The sequence below is a fragment of the Hypanus sabinus genome, chromosome 10 (assembly GCF_030144855.1).
Source record: "Hypanus sabinus isolate sHypSab1 chromosome 10, sHypSab1.hap1, whole genome shotgun sequence".
Taxonomy (NCBI): Eukaryota; Metazoa; Chordata; class Chondrichthyes; order Myliobatiformes; family Dasyatidae; genus Hypanus; species Hypanus sabinus.
Genome location: NC_082715.1, coordinates 105883369 through 105903549, shown reverse-complemented (window position 1 = coordinate 105903549; position 20181 = coordinate 105883369). Strand labels below are relative to the sequence as shown.

The 20181-nt window shown below is 41.1% G+C and overlaps 1 protein-coding gene across 2 annotated transcripts in view; it reads left to right on the top strand.

The window, feature by feature from the left end:
* Positions 1-20181, top strand: part of map3k5 (mitogen-activated protein kinase kinase kinase 5) — a 183495-nt gene that overhangs the window by 131657 nt on the left and 31657 nt on the right. For both annotated transcript variants that reach the window (XM_059982504.1, XM_059982506.1), the window contains exons 19-22: positions 2612-2769; positions 3735-3912; positions 6580-6757; positions 14021-14189. In XM_059982504.1, coding sequence (XP_059838487.1) covers positions 2612-2769; positions 3735-3912; positions 6580-6757; positions 14021-14189 — 683 coding nt within the window. The remainder of the gene's footprint in view (positions 1-2611; positions 2770-3734; positions 3913-6579; positions 6758-14020; positions 14190-20181) is intronic.

Here is a 20181-nt window from a genome sequence, read left to right as displayed (position 1 = left end):
GAGAGGGGGGGAAAATTGAAAGAGTACCCGAAGAGCAAGCTTTACACACAGAAGTTGCTGGTTATATGCCAGAGCAAGTGGTAGACATGGGTACGACTACAAAATCCGAAAGACATTTGGATAGATACACAGATAGAAAAAGCTCAAAGGTATATTGGCCAAACACAGATGAATGGGGCTGGTTCAGGAAATTACTTTGGTCGGCATAAATATAATAGGCTGAAGGGCCAGTTTCCATGCTGTGTAACTCTGTGACTCGATGAGCTAACATGTGCTTTTAAGGGTAAGCAAGTGATGGAAGAGCTGGCTGCAGCAGCCATTGGTGTGGCTGGAGATTCTGCTTGGTGGGAAAGGAATGCATGGAGACCACATTACTGGGGGGAGGGGGAAGTGGACAGAGCTCCTTAGACAGGGTGGAAACAGCAAGGGATGGTTTGCTCCATGATGTTGGTTATTGGGAAGTGGGACCAAGAAGTTGGTCATTGTTCAGAATGGAGAAGTCAAAGTGTTTAATGGGATAAGTATCTTAATGGAAATAAAAAGCAAGGGCTGTTCATTTGGGAAAAGTTGGATGTTGAGGTGTAGAGGCAGACTGAAAAGTCTCAATCCCAGAGTAATGATGGGGTATAGTCAATGTCATATTCAAAGTTCTAGGGACAGCAGGAGGTTAATAGACAATAACAGTTTCCTTGGTATGTGCTACAGTCTCTGAAGGTTCCGGTGAATGTATTGTGAAAATCTGCCCAGGTGTGGGGCCAGCATGAGGTTGTAGTCTGATAAAATCACAATGTTTTCCATAAAACCATAAGACACAGGAGTAGAATGAGGTCACTTCTCCCATTGAAATTGCTCTGCCATTGATTTATTTTCCATCTCAGCCCCTTTCTGCTGTCTTCTCTCCATAACCTTTGATGTCATTGCTAATCAAGAAGCTATCAACCACCACTTTAGATAAACCCAATGACTTGGCCTCCACACTCATCTGTGATAATGAATTGCACACATTCACCACCCACTGGCTAAAGAAATTTCTCCTCATCTGTGTTCTAAAGGGACTTCCTTCTATTTTGAGGCTGTTACCTCTGGTCCTAGCCTATCCCACTACTGGAAACATCCTCACCACGTCCATTCTGTCTAGGCATTTCAGTATTCGGTTCTTTCAATGAGCTCTCCCCTCGTTCTTCTAAACTCCAGTGAGTACTGGCCCAGAGCTATCAAACCCTCCTTAAACCCAGGACCGTTCTCATAAACTATAATGGCCCCAAAACTACTCATGGTACTCCAAACGCGGTCTTCTGCTGCAGGCTCCAAGTGTGGTGAGAATACTGAAAATATGGGCTTTTTGGGTCATGGCTTCCTCCCACTAGTACTTCAGGTACATGCATGCTTAAAGTGCTCCTCCAGAGGTCTGGAATCTACCTTTACTGGTGTGCGAGACATTTAGGTGTCCTCACGTCACCAAGTGTCACTCTGCAGTGACACATAGTGATGCAAGCCTGCAACTGCACGCAGGCAGGAGCGGGCGGGCTCTCTCACAATAATGTTCAGTATATTTTACAAGGTCATGGGCAGAGGAACTGGGTGAGAGGGTGTTAATGGAGGAGCTGATAGGATTCCAAGCCAGGTGAGGGAAGTGAAGATTAAACCGTAACAGGATGTTCAATGTTTCACTCAATGTTATGGTTGCCATCCTTTGGAAGCTTGTGTCTGCCCACTTTTGTGTGTGAAATGGAGAGAGTGAGAAAATGGTTACTATAAAATCATGAAACACTGCAGAGAAACAAACCCACAAATCCTCCCCCAGAGCGACCTAGTCTACACGACAAGGGGTTGTTTCCTCCCCCAGAGTGACCTAGTCTACACGACAAAGGGTTGTTTCCTCCCCCAGAGTGACCTAGTCTACACGACAAGGGGTTGTTTCCTCCCCCAGAGCGACCTAGTCTACATGACAAGGGGTTGTTTCCTCACCCAGAGTGACCTAGTCTACACGACAAGGGGTTGTTTCCTCACCCAGAGCGACCTAGTCTACACGACAAGGGGTTGTTTCCTCCCCCAGAGCGACCTAGTCTACACGACAAGGGGTTGTTTCCTCCCCCAGAGCGACCTAGTCTACACGACAAGGGGTTGTTTCCTCCCCCAGAGTGACCTAGTCTACACGACAAGGGGTTGTTTCCTCCCCCAGAGCGACCTAGTCTACACGACAAGGGGTTGTTTCCTCCCCCAGAGCGACCTAGTCTACACGACAAGGGGTTGTTTCCTCCCCCAGAGTGACCTAGTCTACACGACAAGGGGTTGTTTCCTCCCCCAGAGCGACCTAGTCTACACGACAAGGGGTTGTTTCCTCCCCCAGAGCGACCTAGTCTACACGACAAGGGGTTGTTTCCTCCCCCAGAGCGACCTAGTCTACATGACAAGGGGTTGTTTCCTCACCCAGAGCGACCTAGTCTACACGACAACGGGTTGTTCTTGAGTCTGTGTAAGTGCAACAATTCACACTGAAGACTTTCCTCACAGGCTTCTCCACTGCTCTGCTCTTCATTTAGAGTGAGGAAGAAGAGGGGCAAATTCCTTTTTCTGCAGGAGGCTGAGTTTATTTTTATTTACCGTTCAGGAACACTTCAGTACATGGCTCCTGAAATAATAGACAAAGGACCAAGAGGATATGGGAAACCTGCCGACATATGGTCACTGGGATGTACAATTATTGAGATGGCTACAGGGAAACCTCCGTTTTATGAACTCGGAGAACCTCAAGCTGCTATGTTTAAGGTAGGCTCTTGCACTTAAGAAGTGAGTACAGGCTAAAGAACAAACTTGCTGAAATCCAAGAAGTTGCTACAACTAGACCAGAGATGCTGAATACACAGAAGAGACCATTCAAAGTCAGCACTGAGAATAACAGGGCAATACCCTCCAGCTTCTGCCTCTTTTCAGGACTAATCAATGAACAACTGTCATAAACTAACCAGAGTAAAAGTGATGTTAACCATAGTGATTTCAATGATCAATAAAAGCCAAAGCCTTGCAAATGCTGGAATAAGTCAAATGGTAAAAATATCCTGGAAGGCAATCAGCATCTTTGAAAAGAAAACAGTTAATGATCAGGTCAAAGGCACTTGATAGTAGCTTGTATGTTAGGCTGTACAGGTAAAATGTGATTCCCTCCAGCAGATTGCTATGTGTTGCTTTCACAAGCTGTATGCTCAGTCTGTTTGTAATCTCCAACCAGAACAAAAGTAGATGTTCATCAGGATGTGATTCCTGACTCAGGGTCTGGGCCTGAAATGTCAACTGTAAATCCCCTCCATAGGTGCTCTTTGACCAACTGAGTTCCTCCAGCAGTTTGTGTGTGTGTTGTACAATTTGGGTACTTCACAGCGATGTGCCCTGAAATCCGTTTTTTCTGCTTGGCCTCATGCTGTCTGCAGCATCTATTCCTATTGGTTTGGACCGTAGAACCCCTTTGCATTTAATCATGCTTGTGTTTCTCTGGAATTGAAGGCCAGCATTTTCCTGCAAGATTCATATCGCTAAACCATGAGCAGGAGTTTTATCTCGTGACCACATTGACATATTTAACAACAATGATAAATTAATTCCAACAACTCATTCATCTGCCAAACTCTTTCAGTGTCATTGCCTTGATTCCCATCAATTGTTGAGTCAAGTTCTCCGAAATGTGTTTTGCCAAGATCAAGAAGTAATTGCTTCTATGCATTGCACATTTTTTGTAGGTTGGGATGTTTAAAATTCATCCAGATATCCCAGAGTCTATGTCACCAGAAGCCAAAGCATTCATTCTCCATTGCTTTGAACCAGAACCCGATATACGAGCGACTGCTACAGATTTGCTGTTAGATGAGTTCCTGAAGGTTACCAGCAAGAAGAAAAAGACCCCATTAAAACAACAAGGTAAGCAAGTCAGAAACACCTGGCCCGTACTTCTGCACCATTTTGCAGCTCAGACAGTGGAGCTTTTGTACATTTTTTTAACCCTACTTTTCAGTCTTCATAACTGATTTTTTTAATGCCTTGTGGATTCAAGACAATTCACTTAAAAATAAAAAAATGTTCAAAGTATTTCAATTATTTCAAACAAATTAGTAACTTATTAAATACATTTATTGTTTCCTGCAAAATGTTTTAATGATATGTCTTTATTAATTCCAAAGGAAATTACACTGTCACTGTAGCATTTTAAGTGCACAGATATAAATATCAGAAGAAAAGTAGAAAGAATAAAAAAGAGTTATCACAAACAGTCTACCAAGAGGGGGACATCACTTTCCTGGCTATAGGTTGACTCATTAAAGAGCCTAATAGCCAAGGGTAAGAATTATCTCATATCTCACTCCTTGGAGCAGTGCGATTGTCTTGGTCTGTTACTGAAACAGACCTTGTTCAGCCAAGGTGAAACATTGTCCAGAATTGCTAGGATTTTCCTTAGGGTCCTTTGTTCTACTACAGCCTCCAGTGTGTCCAGTTTGACTCCTTTAACAGAGCCAGTCTTTCTAATCAGTTTATTGAGCCTGTTGGCATCACCTGTGATGCTATTGCCCCAGCACACCACCACATAGAAGGTTGTACTGGCAACAACAGACTCTTAGAAGATGTGAAGGAGAGGCCTGTATACTCCAAAGGACCTGTCTCCTCAGGAAATGAGACAACTCTGCTTTTCTCATACACATCCTCTGGATTGGTCCTCCACTCATGTCTGTCATCCAGGTGCACCTCTTTTTGCAAATGCTACTCTTTCCAACATTTTATAGGATAGAATTGAAAGACTGGCAGACAAAACTACCCCAACTAATTTAGATATACAAAATAAATAAGACTGGGGCCCATCTTGGGTAGATTTAAAAGATCTCATTATTCTATTCAAAAGATTTGGGATTGGGGTGGGTGCAGTGTGAAGGGAATTTCTCTATGTTCTCTTCTGTACCTATCCAGATTAACATGTTATTAATGTAATTGCGAATTGGTCTGTTTATCTACAAACCAAAAATGATGTCATTTCAAGAATAAATAACCGATGCGTATTGCTTTTAGATTCTTGATCCTGTGAAAATTCTCCAATATACCTTTTCTGCTTGAAATACCCTGTCCAAACATTGTCTTTATCCACTGCCCATTTAATGTGAGCATTCAACTTGATCTATAACATGTATTCTCAGATTTAGGAAGTCCTTAATTAATTTGGATGTGTCATCATTACAAGCTGTCTTTGAGATACAGAGATTTTATAAAATGTTACTTGGGGCAATACAGAAGAATTTCTGTTCCTCAATATGACCATTTTTACTTTTACTCAACATAATGATGCACTTTGCTATTTCTGATTGTTTTTGTTCTTTGTATTTAAAGAAAAGCCAAGACAAGCCATTTTTTTAGAATCATATAAAGAAAATGGATGCCTCACTGATGAGTCTACAGTACACTTTTTGTTAATACAATTTTTACACTCAATGGCCGCTTTATTAGGGATACCAGTACACCTACTCATTTATGCAAATTTCTAATCAGCCAATCGTGTGGCAGAAACTCAATGCATAGAAGCATGCTGACATAGTCAAGAGGTTTATTTGTTGTTCAGATCAAATATCAGAACAGGAGAGATATGTGATCTAAGTGACTTTGACTGTGGAATAATTGTTGGTGCCAGACAGGGTGGTTTGAGTATCTCAGAAACAGCTGATCTCCTGGGATTTTCATGCACAAGAATCTCCAGAGTTTACAGATAATGGTATGAAGACCAAAAACATCCAGTGAGCTGCAGTTCTGTAGGCAGAGTGCTGCAAGCTGACAAGAAGGTGCCAGTAACTCAAATAATCGCACATTACAACAGTGATGTGCAGAAGTGTATCTCTGAACACACAACGTGTCAAACCTTGAAGGATGGGCTAGAGCAGCAGAAGGCCATTTGATTAGGTGCCTCCTTTACCGAATAAAATTGCCTCTGAGAATATTACATTACAGATGTTTTATATTGTGCAGTTGTTAGCATGTGAAATCAATGCAAATAACTAAAGAAATGAAATGATAATAGATTCATTTAAAGCACTTAAATCTTACATCCATTTACATTTATAAACAAAAATTGGCAAGCCTGTTGAAATGAATGGGGCCACATTAAAAATGTCGACACTGGTTGGCATCAAGGGGAGAGGCAAATGAGAATTTTATTCAGTTCTTCAGCTAAGAAAGTTACATTTGCTGGAACCATCCGTGCTGCTATTTAAATGTACCAACACACAAGTCTGGACTGTGCTGAAGAGCACACGAAAGCTAAGTAACAATTGTCTACCAGAATTGTCAGCTAGCCATCAATGTGATCCAGCCCAATGCTTGATCAGAAAGTTTTAATATCAGGTTTCAGTTTAATCCCGTAGTGTAAGGAATAGAATTCCAGGGACAATTATTACTATTAGTGAAGCTCAGGGCAGCTGTATCCTATGGAGACGTGGGAGTTTTCAAAGAGAAATTGTATAAATACGCACGTTCTTGTGTTCTTGGAGAAGTTGAATGTTCAGCATCACCCTAGTTTCTATTTTCTTATTTTTCTGCCTATTTCCAATACAGATTATCTTCGCAGCATATCCCTTCCTGTTCCAGTTGTTGTGGAGGAATTGAGTAGCGGCAGCGAATTTGGTTCAGTGTCACCAGATTCTGACTTGAAACAGGATCCATTCTTTTTCAAAACAAGGGCAAAATCCTGTATTGAAAAGGAGAACAAACCACCAAGACCTTTGTTACTCAGGTAAATCAACTACCTAATATTCCTGCAAAACCATTTGGGTCCACTTCAATGCTGTGGATTTTATTTTTATTTTTTATGGAGTGAGGGTAAAATGGACTGAAGATCAGTTTTTCCTTTTTACTGTTATCTTCTATTGTTTTCACTGTATCAATAACTGCTGTAAGCCAACGGTCAAGGTGACTGCACCAGCATTTATCAGCATTTACTAACACTGGTCAATAGTTGCTATTTTAGAGAATGCGACAAAAATGAAGCAATTTTGTTAGTCCCTGAGATTTTGCACACAACCCAGCTGATGTTACAATTTTTTTAGGATGACAGGGTTGAAAATCATTCAGTGACGCAATTTGTTGTAACCTCACCTCCTTCATTCACAAATTAATCAATTGGTACTTGGCTCTTTGATCTCCTTCACCTATTCCCTCCCGTGTGCTCACTGAACCCTGATCAACTGTTGTTCCTGTGGCTATGAGGGAAGGGGGTGATGTGTTCTTAAAAAACAGTTTGTATCACAATTTTGTGAAATGCAAAGCTGAGTCACAGTACATGGAAAATAAAACAGTACAGCACAGGACAGGCCCCTGATCAACATGGCAAATTAAACTCATCCCTTTTGCCTGCACATGATTCATGTCCATCTAGAATCTAGATAGACACAAGCACAACAGACATTTAGATAGATATAAATATTCAAGATAGATATATATATATACCTTGAATGCCATTATTATATATAAATTTGCTGTTATGAAACTGACAAGAAAAATATAAATAAATAATATTATTTTTTAATTAATTTATTTAGGTTTTTCATGTAAATTCCATGATAGCAAATTTTTATTCCTTGTCTCTAAATTTTAAGGGGAAATTAGTGAATTCATTAAAGGCAATTTTCCTTTAGCTGAAAGGTTGTAACGTGGGGTTTGCCTGGAATTTGACAGAGAGAACCATTGCATCATAAGTGGAGGGACAATTTTATGATTGCCTGGGTTAAAAACAATAATTTGTGACTCTCTGTAGCTGGATGCTATAAATTGTATTCTTAAACAATCCATTTCTTGCCCATTTTGCTTCTGAGTGCAGATAATCACAGTGGTAATTAGGCAAAACTGTCATCTGTTAACAGTAATTAACAGTTTACTGCATAAGAATTCTTCACAGATTGTTCTCCTTGGCTAATGGATTTTTTTTTGTTTCACCTTTGAGTCAGGAGAAAGGCAGATAAATGCTATGTTAGCATTCATTTCTAGAGGAACGGATATAAAAGCAAGGATGTAAAGCTGTTGCATTGTAAGGTATTGGTCACACCATATTTGGAGTATTATAAGCAGTTTTGGCCCCATACCTAAGAAAAGATGTGCTGGCAATGGAGAGGATCCAGAGGAGGTTTACAAGAATGATCTTCAGGAATTAAATGCTCTTCACACCTCCAAACATATAAGTAGTGTTTGATGGTTCTGGATCTATACTCACAGTAGTTTAGAGGAATGTGGGGAAGGGGGAAGGTTGTGGGAATCTCACTGAAACTTACCATATTGACTAGATAGAGTAGATGTTCAGAAGATGTTTCAAATAGTGGGAGAGTCTAGAACCAGGAAGCGCAGTCTCAGGACTATCTTTTAGAACAGAGATGAGGAGGAATTTCTTCAGCCAGAGGGTGGAGAATCTGTGGAATTCATTGCCACAGGCGGCTGTAGAGGCCAAGTCATTGGGTATATTTAAAGCAAAGGTTGATATGTTTTTTATTAGTAAGTGTGTCAAAGTTTACCGGGTGAAGTCAAGAGGATGGCGTTGAGAGAAAAAATAAATCGGCGATGATCAGATGGTGGAGCAGGGTTGATAGGCTGAGTGGCCAGATTCTGCTCCCATGTCTGGTGGTCTTATGGACTTTTACAGAAAGTCATTAGCTGGAGCACTGAACATAACAGAAATACATTAAATGTCTATTCATGAAAGAGCAGCATTGGCATTGCAGGCTTTTGAGATCAGATTGTGAACAGACATTACTGTTTCAAACATGCAGAAAATCATTACCATCAATGTTCCCTCTAATTTTTAGTTGTTGGTGTGCACAAAAATCTTATTGTACAAATTTTTTCCCTGTGACAAATGTATGTGCGCACTGAATGCACACATGACACAGTTTATGTAGGTTTACAAAATATTTACATAAAACTGCACAGAATAACAACAAAATAACACACATACTTAAGCCACTCAGTTATTTTTTTCTCTCTCCTGTCTTTGGCATTTACCCATTCTTTGTAAACTCCATCTGGACTAAAAGCTTCCGTCCAATTGATAGCTTTTGATTCTCATTAACATATCCAAATGACATTAACCTAAACGGTTTCTCAGCTTGTTTTTGAGTTGATTCATTAGGCTAAAACCTCACTCACAGTCCACACTAGACACAAGAAAGGTTCCCCCAATGTCCGTCAACTGTGCAAGGTCGCAAAACTGTTCATTTTGAAGTACAAATGCCACCATTTGAGCAAAGTTTGAAATCAGTTTGGATTTAATATTTTCTTGCATGGAAAATTTGAAATTATTAAACTGTCTAACTATTACAGTATTTTCAGCTAGAAAATCATGATATTCTAGACATTTTAGACTTTGATCTCCTCTGGGTTTGATCATTTTCGTTGTTGCTCATCAGCACTTAACCGTAACATAACTGTAACGGGTAATGACGGGTTCTGTTGCCTGAGCTTTTGTACACCGTCCAAATGGGATTTACTTGTCAAATGACGCATCAAAAAGTCAAGTTTCCAAATATCATCCCACTTTTTTCCACTAGCAAATTCTCCAGCAACTTTTGCATCAGGACAATACAAACAGGTAACTCCAGTTTCCAAATCATACATAAATGTTTCTCGTAGCTGAACATTCATGACCTCATGAGCTTTCGGTGTAGCAGTTTCTAATATTTTGTTAAGCCGTTCGAATTTAAACAAATTTGCAGTTCCTTTGCGCTTCATGCCCTTCGCTTCTTTTGAATTGACATAGTGAATCAATATTTTTTTCAATAAAAACTTAGTAAGCTATCTACAGGATTTGAAACAGATCTTTGTGAACTGTGCAATATGAACACAGTCCGCCAAAGATGGCTGCCGCCATGATGTAGCTGTACAAACCAGAACAGGAAAGGTGAGGTGATGTAAATTAGTGACGTGCATTGTGGTATTCAAAAAACTGATTAACTAGTTAACAGAAGTATTTAGCTAATAGATTATTTTCAATAAGTATAATTATTAATTACTACATTATTTTAGGTAACTAACCTTTTCTGCACACATTAATTTCCTTTGTCCGCTGGCTGAAATTGTGTGTGCACGCACACACCTTAGAGGGGACATAGATTACCATACTGATGATTAAAATTAATGATGAATTGGATTCCTGAAAATAAGTTGGAATTAAAATTTGCAGTAACACAGATTATTTTAAATTACACAGTCTGTATTGGGGATTTATTTAACAGACCTTTAAAAACATATATAACTGAAGAGTCCAGGCACTGACCACCTCCAACAAGAGTGGACTTGACACTCAATGGTATCACCTTCAACAAAGGTATCACCTACATTAATATCCAGAATATTACTGTTAACTAACTCAACTAGATAGTGCTGGAGCTACAAGAATGAGTCAGAGGTAGGATATTGTATGGTAAGTGATTCATGTCCTATCACCCCCAAGGTCTTTACACTGCCAAATTAAAAGTTTGTTGGGGAACCACAAAACTGCTCATTATGAAGCAGCACAAATCATCCGCCCTAAACATCCATTTCCTGTACTATCAGTAGCTACAGTATACACTGCAGTTACTCAGCGAGGCTCCTCCTACAGTACCTCCCAAATCCATGCACTCTGCTATCACGATCATGCAGGGAGCGGAACATGGAACACTGTCACCCGAAGGTCCCCTCCAAGTCACACGTGTTGGAAATCTGTTGCCTACCACTGCCCTGCAACAGTGTGGATCTGACTCCTCCAGAAGTAATGACAACACTTAGAGCTGGACAATAAATCTCACCCTTGCCATCAAAGCCTGGAGAAAGGATGAGATCCTGAAAAAAGAATATATTTGAAATGAGGGGGATGAGTAATGAATATAAAGGAGCATTGAATAAACAATCTGCAATAATTTGTGAAAAGGAGTTCAAATAAATGCTCTTATTTATTAATGGGACTTGACATCACTGGCAATTGTTTACTCCTATTGTTTCTGAACTGAGAAGGAGGTTATTGAACGGCTTCAGCAACGGAAATGTAATCTGACAACAGTCCTGTGGTTTCCCGGTACTTTTATTGAGAGTGGCTTTTCCCCTTTTTCTTTTATTTGTTGTTGTTCCTTTCCACACCGGGTGGTGCATCGGGTGGAAATCTTGCCGTTTCTTTAGCATTTACCTGCTTTGTTACGAGGCCAAGTTGCTAGCTTGACGCTCGTCCCAGCACAGATGGAAAGCGTGCAAGGAGCCGGCTGGATTCAAACTCGGGACCACTCGCCTCAAAGTTTGGTGCAGATGCTACTGCACCACCAGCTGGCTATTTCTTAAAATCCCAGCTGGTGCGGCAGGATTTGGACTCCGATCTCTGGATTGGTGGTCCAGAAATCGAACTGTTTTGCAGAAATTTCATCACTTCCCCACCAAACCCTCCATGTTAGATCAACTTCAAAATATTCATGCTATGGGAATCAATTATCAGAATTAAACCAAGTGGATTTAACATGACCCAAATGGAGAATAGCACCCCTCTTATCTTTTCCAAGCAATGTAGAATTATGAATGATTTTGAAATGTTCCTGCAACTCCTCGCATCATTTCTGATGCAGTTTTATACTGTTACTAAAATTCAAATACCGTAAATCCATTCTAGATACAAAAAGAAGTAGTGTAATGAATCATACTTTAATTTCTAACTAAAAAGAATAAATTATACCGAGGAAGCAATCCAGTTTGTATCCCAAGCTGATACAATGTCAGGGAAGGGCTGCTGGTTCAGGTGTGTGCCAACCTGTGAAGCTAGCCGTGCCAATCTATGGGTCTCATTTAAATGTTGACGGTGAATTAAATGAAACTCATCAATCTTGGAAGCTAGAAATTTAGACCCAAAACTCCTTTCCTCCCACAGATGCTGCTCAACCTACTGAGTTCTTCCAGCAGATTGTTGGTTACCATTAAGTGTTTTGTTCCCACATGAAATGGAAATTGCCAGGAGGTATTTGTGAGCATGTTGCAAATGGTCCTTTAAATTTGAATTATTATCTTATTATCTCTCAGTTTAAATGACGCAGGAGTTACTTTCTTGGCTAATGTTGAGACTTGGCATTACAACTACTCTTGGTAATTTGTTAAGTAATTTTTAAGTCTGTGAGACCATGTTGTTAAGAGAGCAACAGAGAATCTAAAGAATCTACATTTGTGCTCTCAGGTCTTCTTCCACAGGTCCGTTAAATTTAAACAATCTCCCTCAAAAGATAATTGGCAAGTTCCTTATAATTAAGTGCAGCCCAAAGCACTGGTATAATTGTTGCCTTTTTGAAGCAACTGGGAACTTGTGCCTGTAGCAGTGAGAGGTTGAAAATGTCCTTGAATGCTCCTGCTAGTTGGTTGGCACAGGTTTTCAGAGCCTTACCAGGTACTCCATCGGGACCTTCCAACTTGCAAGGGCTCACTCTCTTTAAAGACAGTCTAACATCGGCCTCTGAGACGGAGATCACAGGGTCATCAGGTGCAGCGGGGATCTTCACAGCTGTAGTTGTGTTCTCCCTTTCAAATCAGGCATAGAAGGCGTTGAGTTCATTTGGTAGTGAAGCATCACTGCCATTTATGCTATTGGGTTTTGCTTTGTAGGAAGTAATGTCTTGTAGGCCCTGCCAGGGTTGCCATGCATCCAATGTCGCTTCCAACCTCATTCGAAATTGTCTCTTTGCCCTTGAAATAGCCCTCCACAAATCATACCTAGTTTTCTGGTACAGGCCTGGGTTGCCAGACTTGAATGCCACAGATCTAGCATTCAGCAGACGACGTACCTCCTGGTTCATCCACTGTTCTTGGTTTGGGAATGTACAGTAAGTCTTTGTGGACACACACTCATCCACATAGGTTTTAATGAAGTTGGTAACAACTGCAGCATACTCATTCAGGTTTGAAGGTGAATCCCTGAATAGAGTCCAGTCCACCGATTCAAAGCAATCCTGCAGGTGCTCCTGTGCTTCCCTTGTCCATACCTTCTTGGTCTTCACTACTGGTGCTGCAGTCTTCAGCATCTGCCTGTACTCAGGGAGTAGAAGTACCGCCAGGTGATCAGAATTCCGGAAGTGAGGGTGTGGAATCGCACGGTAGGCATTCTTGATGGTGGTGTAGCAATGGTCCAGTGTGTTGTTTCCTCTGCAAGTGATTTGGTGATGATCGTTGCTTAGTGATTTTTTCAGACTGGCCTGGTTAACATCTCCCAATATGATGGTGAAGGCGATAGGGTGCGCTGTCTCATGCATGTTGATCCCATTGCTCAGATCGTCTAAAGCCTGATTGACATTGGCCTGAGAATTCCTGTGGTAGGTAAAAAGGACGGCATTTAACTACTAGGTATTCCAGGTCTGGCGAGCAGAATTGGGACTGCACTGATATATTTGTGCACCAAGAAGAGTTGATCATGGGGCATACTCCTCCACCTCTGCTTTTGAGAGACCCTGTAGATCTATCCTGATGGTGTATAGGAAACATGTCGATCTGGATCACTTCGTCCTGTGTGGAAGGGTTTAACCAGGATTCTGTGAAACAAAGGACCCACACAGTCCTAATGTCCCTCTGATTCAGCACCCTGGCTCTCAGATCATTGATTTCGTTCACAAGAGACTGCACATTCGCTGGTAAGATATTCGGTATAGGGAATTAAAACCCCGTTTCCTTAATCGCACTTTTAACCCCGCTCTACATCCGCACTTCCTCCGAGGTGTTCTACACGGGCACTTCCAACCACAATCGGCATTGTTTCTGTCAGTTTCAAGCAGCATTAGATTGTTTAAACACATTAAGATATCTTTGTTGACTGTACTAACCTTAGAAGCAGTTGTGCTTTTTAGCTCTATCAGGGAATATTTGACCGTATCTATTGAGAGTACCGCTGCTACTCAAGTCATGCCTAGTCTCTGTCAGGAGATTTTAGATTCATTCAGGTTACATGTGGTGATTTTTGATCATTGTGTCTTCTCATTTCTTCAAATTGCTCACCTTTATTTGGTTCAACCTGCAGTATCCCCGATGATCATTTTGAAGATCACAGCGCACCACCGTCACCTGAGGAGAAGGACGCTGGGTTCTTCATGCTGAAGAAAGACAGTGAGAGGAGAGCCACTTTACATCAGATCCTGTCAGAGGACCAGGACAAGGTTGTGAAAAACCTGCTTCAGTCTCTGATGCAGGTAAACGCCCACTTTCATAACATACATCAAGTTGTTTCTATTTTAATTTATTTTCACCTGATTTCTCCTTCCCTGTACCTCTCCCCAGCCCTGATCAACCATTGCCATCTCCCTCACCCTCTTGCTTCTGTTTATCTACTATCCCATGCATTTCACGCATTGTCTCTCACTGCCTCTCCCCCATCTGGTTCTGCATCTGTCTGCCCTTCGTCTGTCCCCTAATGGTTCCCATTCCCTACTTCTCAGGTTCCAGCGCTGGTTGCCTCTGTGTAGCTGCTGGTCACCTTCCAGCAGCTATCTCCAACACCCCCTCCCCTCACCTGGCTCTATCTTCCTTTTTTTCTCTGTCCCCCCCACCCTCCTCTGTCTCTTAACTCCATCTCACCCCCCCCCCCACCACCTGACTGTCTGCCTATTATCCTTCATCTTTCTTCAGTGCACCAATAACCTTCAGGCCCATGTCTTATCCTTCCCCTGCTCTTCTGTATACTGTCCATCTTCCCTCTCCACTCTCAGAACCAGTGCAGGATCTCAGACTGAAACGGCAATAATTCCTTTTCCCCCACAGAGGCTGTTTGACTTCTCACTCCCACCACCTTCCCTCCTCCCTCACTAGAAATTCCATTGACAGCCAAAATTTATTCATCTCTTCATCCCCATTCAAAATCAGTCAGGGTCTAGAGAATGGTGACATGTTATTGGCATATGTACTGGCTAGTATGTCCCTACTTTAGATTTTGTTTTAGACCAGAAGAGATAGAAGGAGAATTAGGCCAAGTCTGCTCCACCATTTTATCATGCCTGATCCAATTTTTCCTCTCAGCCCCAATCTCCTGCCTCCCCGCCACCCCCCCCCCGTATCCCTTTATGCCCTGACCAATCAAGAATCTCTCATCCTCTGTCTTAAACATACAGTACATAAAGACTTGGCCTCCACAGCTGCCTGTGGCAAAAAATTCCACAGATTCACCACTCTCTGGCCTAAGGAATTCTTCCTTATCACCATTTTGAAATGACACCACTCTATTCTCAGCTGTGACCTCTAGTCTTAGACTCTCCCACCATAGCAAATGTCCCATCCACATCCATTTTATCAAGGCCTTTCACCGTTCAATAGATTTCAATTATGTCAACCCTCATCTTCTGAATTCAAGTGACTACAAACCCAGAGCCATCCAGCACTCTTCATATGACAAGCCGTTCAATCCTGGAATTATTTTTGTGAACTTCTTTTGAAGCCTCTCCAAGTTTCAGCACGTTCTTTAGGGTAAGATGCCCAAAACTGTTCTCGGTACTCCAAGTGAGGCCTCGCCAGTGCTTTATAAAGCCTCAACATTACAACCTTGCTTGATATTCTAGTCCTCTTGAAATGAATGCTAACATTGCATTTGCCTCCTCACCATAGGTTCAGCCTGCAAATTAACCTTTGGGGAATTCTGCACAAGGACTCCCACATCCCTTTACGCCTCAGATTTTTCTATTTTCTCTCCATTTAGAAAATGGTCAATCTTTTCATTTCTTCTACCAATGTGCATGACCATACTCTTCCAGACACTGTATTCCATCTGCCACTTCTTTGCCCATTCTCCTAATCTGTCCAAGTCCTTCAGTAGCCTCTCTACTTCCTCAAAACTATCTGCACTCCACCTGTCTTTTTATAGTCTGCAAACAAAGCCATCATTTCCATCATCCAAATCAGTGACATATAGTATAAAAAGAATTGGTCCCAACACAGACCCTCTGTGGAACACCAATAGTCATCGGCAGCCGACCAGAAAAACCTGGCTTTATTCCCAGTCTTTGCCTCCTGCTAATTAGGCAATGCTGTATTCTTGCTAGTATTTTTATTTGTTTTGACATTGGCTGTTGACTCTTCAACACTCTGTTTGTGGAAGGCTTACTGGACTATCTGGAATGAGTGGATAATCTTAGACCAAAAGATCAGACGAGCTACAGGATCTTCACAGGGTGGAGCATGATGTTGCCTTTTGTGGAACTAGATGTCACTGTTTTAAAATGAAGGATCGCTCATTTATTGGAGGTGGAGCGGATTTATTTTTCTCTCAGGAATTTCCTTAAATTACAAAGTCTTTGAATATTTTTATGCTAGAAATAATTGATCTGATAAGCAAGGCTTGAACGGTTACCCAGACAGGCATGAATGGAGAGCTGAGGCTGAGATCAGATCAGCCATGATTTTATTGAATGGTGGATTTGGCTCAAGGGGCTTGGGAGGCTCCACTGCCACCTCCTTTAGAGCAGGGTATAGGAGCAAGTAAAGACCATTCAGCCCGTCCTCTACTCAACACGATTGTTGCTGATCTTCCTCCTCAACCCCATTTTCTTAATTTTTAGCCAGGGGAAACCTCCTCCTCACTTAAACCCCATCAAGCTGTATAAGAAATTTATACTTTTCAATGAGATCGCCTCCCATTCTACAGAGCTGAGTAACCAAGGACTAGCCTACTTTTTCTCTGCTCAGAGAAAATTCCACCTGCCCAGAAACCAGTCTGGTGAGCCATTATTTACAATGAGGGTGTAGGCAGCAGTTAACTAAAGAGCTATTTTAGGAACTGACATTCCCAATAACCTCGTTCCAAGTTATGTTGTTGACAGTTAAGTATTAGACAAGAGCTGGGAAAGTTGCCAGGTCATCACATGCAGGACATCAATATAGCTGCTGTTCCACATGTTTGTCACATGCTTTTAATTCAAACGCAGCAAACTGATAACAGCAAAGTCCTGGTACTTGTACAACAACAGTATTAAAAAGGATTATGCAGTGGGTCCCAGTTAGTACATACACCCTTGTTTCATTTCTGACAGGACAGGTTGAATTGTCCTGGGGTCAAATCAATTGATCTCTGTTTCAACATAACAGATTTATTACTAGTTATAAATTGCTTACAGCATAACCTTTGAACAATGTCACCAGAAATTTAGAACAAATAAATTTGGAATTGTTTTCTTTTTATAACTCTCTGAAGTCAGTTATTTTAAATGTAACTTCTTTGAATAGTTTGATATATATTGTCATCTCTGCTAACAAAGTAGGATTTACTTAAGGGATCCCACATGGAAGCACAGTAAGGCCAGATCTCAATATTAAAGACAACCCGAAGGAGATCCTGGAGATTGAGATTGTTTAATTCTGTTTGGGCATTCAATTAAACTTAATTGGGAGCCAAAATTATTCAAGCTCTTCACTTATTAAAAAAAAGGTTCATCTGACCATTTGCAAAAGTATTAGCTTTCAATCGACCACTACTACAAACATTTGTTCAAATTGTCAAAGTTCTCTGTCCATATATCGCTTACTGGGAGTTCATCTGTGCTCACCTTTCATTCAGAGTATGAATCCATTTTCAGAGGTGCACTAAAATTTATCTCTGCCTATTTCACCTTCACATAGAACTTGCTTCATGTAAAAACGCAGTCAGATTTGCTCTGCCTTGTTTATTCGCATTGTCTTGGTGCTGATCATCATGACACCCTCCTACCATGATAACTTATTCCCTTACAAAGCTACCGTTTGGCCAAGTAAATTTCAATGCATTTCAGAAGCTGAACACCCATTCTGTGTTTGCCCGTTAGTCAATTTGCTCCTTGTGTCAAATGTCTTGTAAATCCAGACAAATACAAAAAAATAAAAATAGCAGTGGGGCAAAAAAAAGAATGGCCCTTTGACCTGTCCGAAGATATCACTGAGAAAGATGATCTTTTAGCCTTCTAACCACAAACATTCTCTGATCTTCTGGGAGAGACAAAACCCAGTAAAATTGATAATAAGAAAATATTCTGCCAATAGCCAGTAAGGTGCACTCTCAGGCAAAGCTGGGAACCCGTTCATTTCCATTTCAGCAAATTCATTTTCAGTGCTTTAGGGAACAGAGTGAAAGTAAGTGATCTCTACTCTGCTCCAGTGCTTGCTATTTTGACATGACTAACCACAACTTTACTCCCTTTCTAAACAACCTAACTCAAAATAATCTTCAGAGATAAGAGTCCAATCTGTCATTATTATAAATGAAATTGAAGAAAGTATCCTTAGTCAAATGTTTCTAAATTGTAGAAGTCCAGTTCCATCAGCATGCAGTATAATGCTAACTTTGTCACTAAGCTATCAACCCTTCTCTGAACCTTTTCCAGAAGCCTCCATATCATTCAAAAATTAAGAGGATCAAAATTCATGTTAATCTACATGAAGCCTAACTAAGATTTTATCCAAAGGGATAATCTCTTTCAATGCATCCTCCTACTTCATTTCGACTTGAGTAAGAAATAAAAGCAGGAGTAGGCCATAAAACCGCTGGAGCCTGCCCCACTGTTCATTAAATCTCTTTGTCTATCTTTTAGCTTGCCCATTTTGCCACCAATCCCCCAGAAGAGCATTTGCTTTTGCTTGGCCTTACTGACGGTAAAACTTAATTTGTTTACATTTGTTTCACCCAGCTCCCTTTCCAGTTCGATAGTCAAAGCCTTTAAACCCTCTCTGGTATTATATTGGTTGTATCTTTGCTCACAAACATTTCATGAGGTGCATCTGTTACATAGCTTGTGCTACCTGCAGCCTTTTTTCCTCAAAAGGTCGATATGATATATTCCACCCATAGAAATTATGTTGTTAATGAGACCAAACATTTCCTTGGAGCTAATGTGTTTAGGCTAAAGTTCTCCTGCTGTAACATACTTATCAAGGTGCTTCATGGACCCTCCTCACTATCAACATCTCACACATTATCCACATAAGTTAACTGATGCTGGCATCATTGTGAACCTAACCCATTCTCAGTGCAGTAAGTGGGAGCAAATAGCAGGAGTGATGTGCACAGCATGAACCACATCTTTCAGTTCCTATAACAGAGTTTAAAATGGAGTCACATGCCCCTGCCAGAACATTTACAAATAGTTTACCCCAAAAAGTATGTTAGAAATTCTTTCTAATCTTTTATTTTGCCTGGTAACCAATACTCAGATATGTCTTCACCTTGCATAAATTTCTTTGGTGCTTTGCAAAACGCCTGATAGGCAGAAATGCAGCACCGTAATTAGAAGTTTACAAACTAAGCCAGTAAAAGTTGCGCACAAATACCAAAGTTTGTCTGCACTAAAGGATTATAAAGTTTAACTCTCCATTCGCCCATCCCACCTTCATCAGCCTGTCAATTCCATCACCATCACCTTGTGAGGAGATACGTCACTCACTCAACAAGCTCTCTGCTGGAGGACCTCAGCAGGATAAGCAGAATCTTGAATGTTAAAATGAAAATGAAGATTTGGAGGATGCAATCATTAAAAAATTATTTGCAATTTGTTCCAAAATGCAGGGAATTCCTTTACCCCACAGATCTGCTCAACCCGCTGAGTTCTTCCAGTAGGTTATTTGTTGCTCCACATTTGACATCTGCAGTTCTTGTGTCACCATCACTCACCCAAGTTCATGGTGTTTAAGTAAGACCAAGATTTATTGTATGTACTGAATGCCCGAAGTGTGAAGGTATGCCAATACTCCAGTGAATCCAGTAAGATCGCTAGTAGAAGATATTGTAATGTGTCCTGCCAGAGGGTTTTGGCCCCAAATGTTGACTGTACTCTTTTCCTTAGATGCTGCCTGGCCTGCTGAGCTCCTCCAGCATTTTGTGTGTGTTGCTCGGATTTCCAGCATCTGCAGATTTTCTCCTGATTATAATGTGTCTTGCTGTTTGCCCAGCAAGGGCCGCTAAACCAACTGACATATGAATCCAAGTCTCCCATTTACTTATTAATTGAAATTCATTAGGCAATTCACAACAGAGTCCAGGTAATTTGGATCTGCAGCATCTGCTGGTTTTGATTTTCGTTTAGTCTAGGTAGTAAACCCAAAAACAACAAGTTGACAGAGATAGTTCCAAGCCTCCACTGGCAGATATGTCACCTTGAAACTATCCATATGTGAATATGTGATGTTGGAAATCCAGAGCAGCGCACACAAAATGCTGGAGGAATTCAGCGG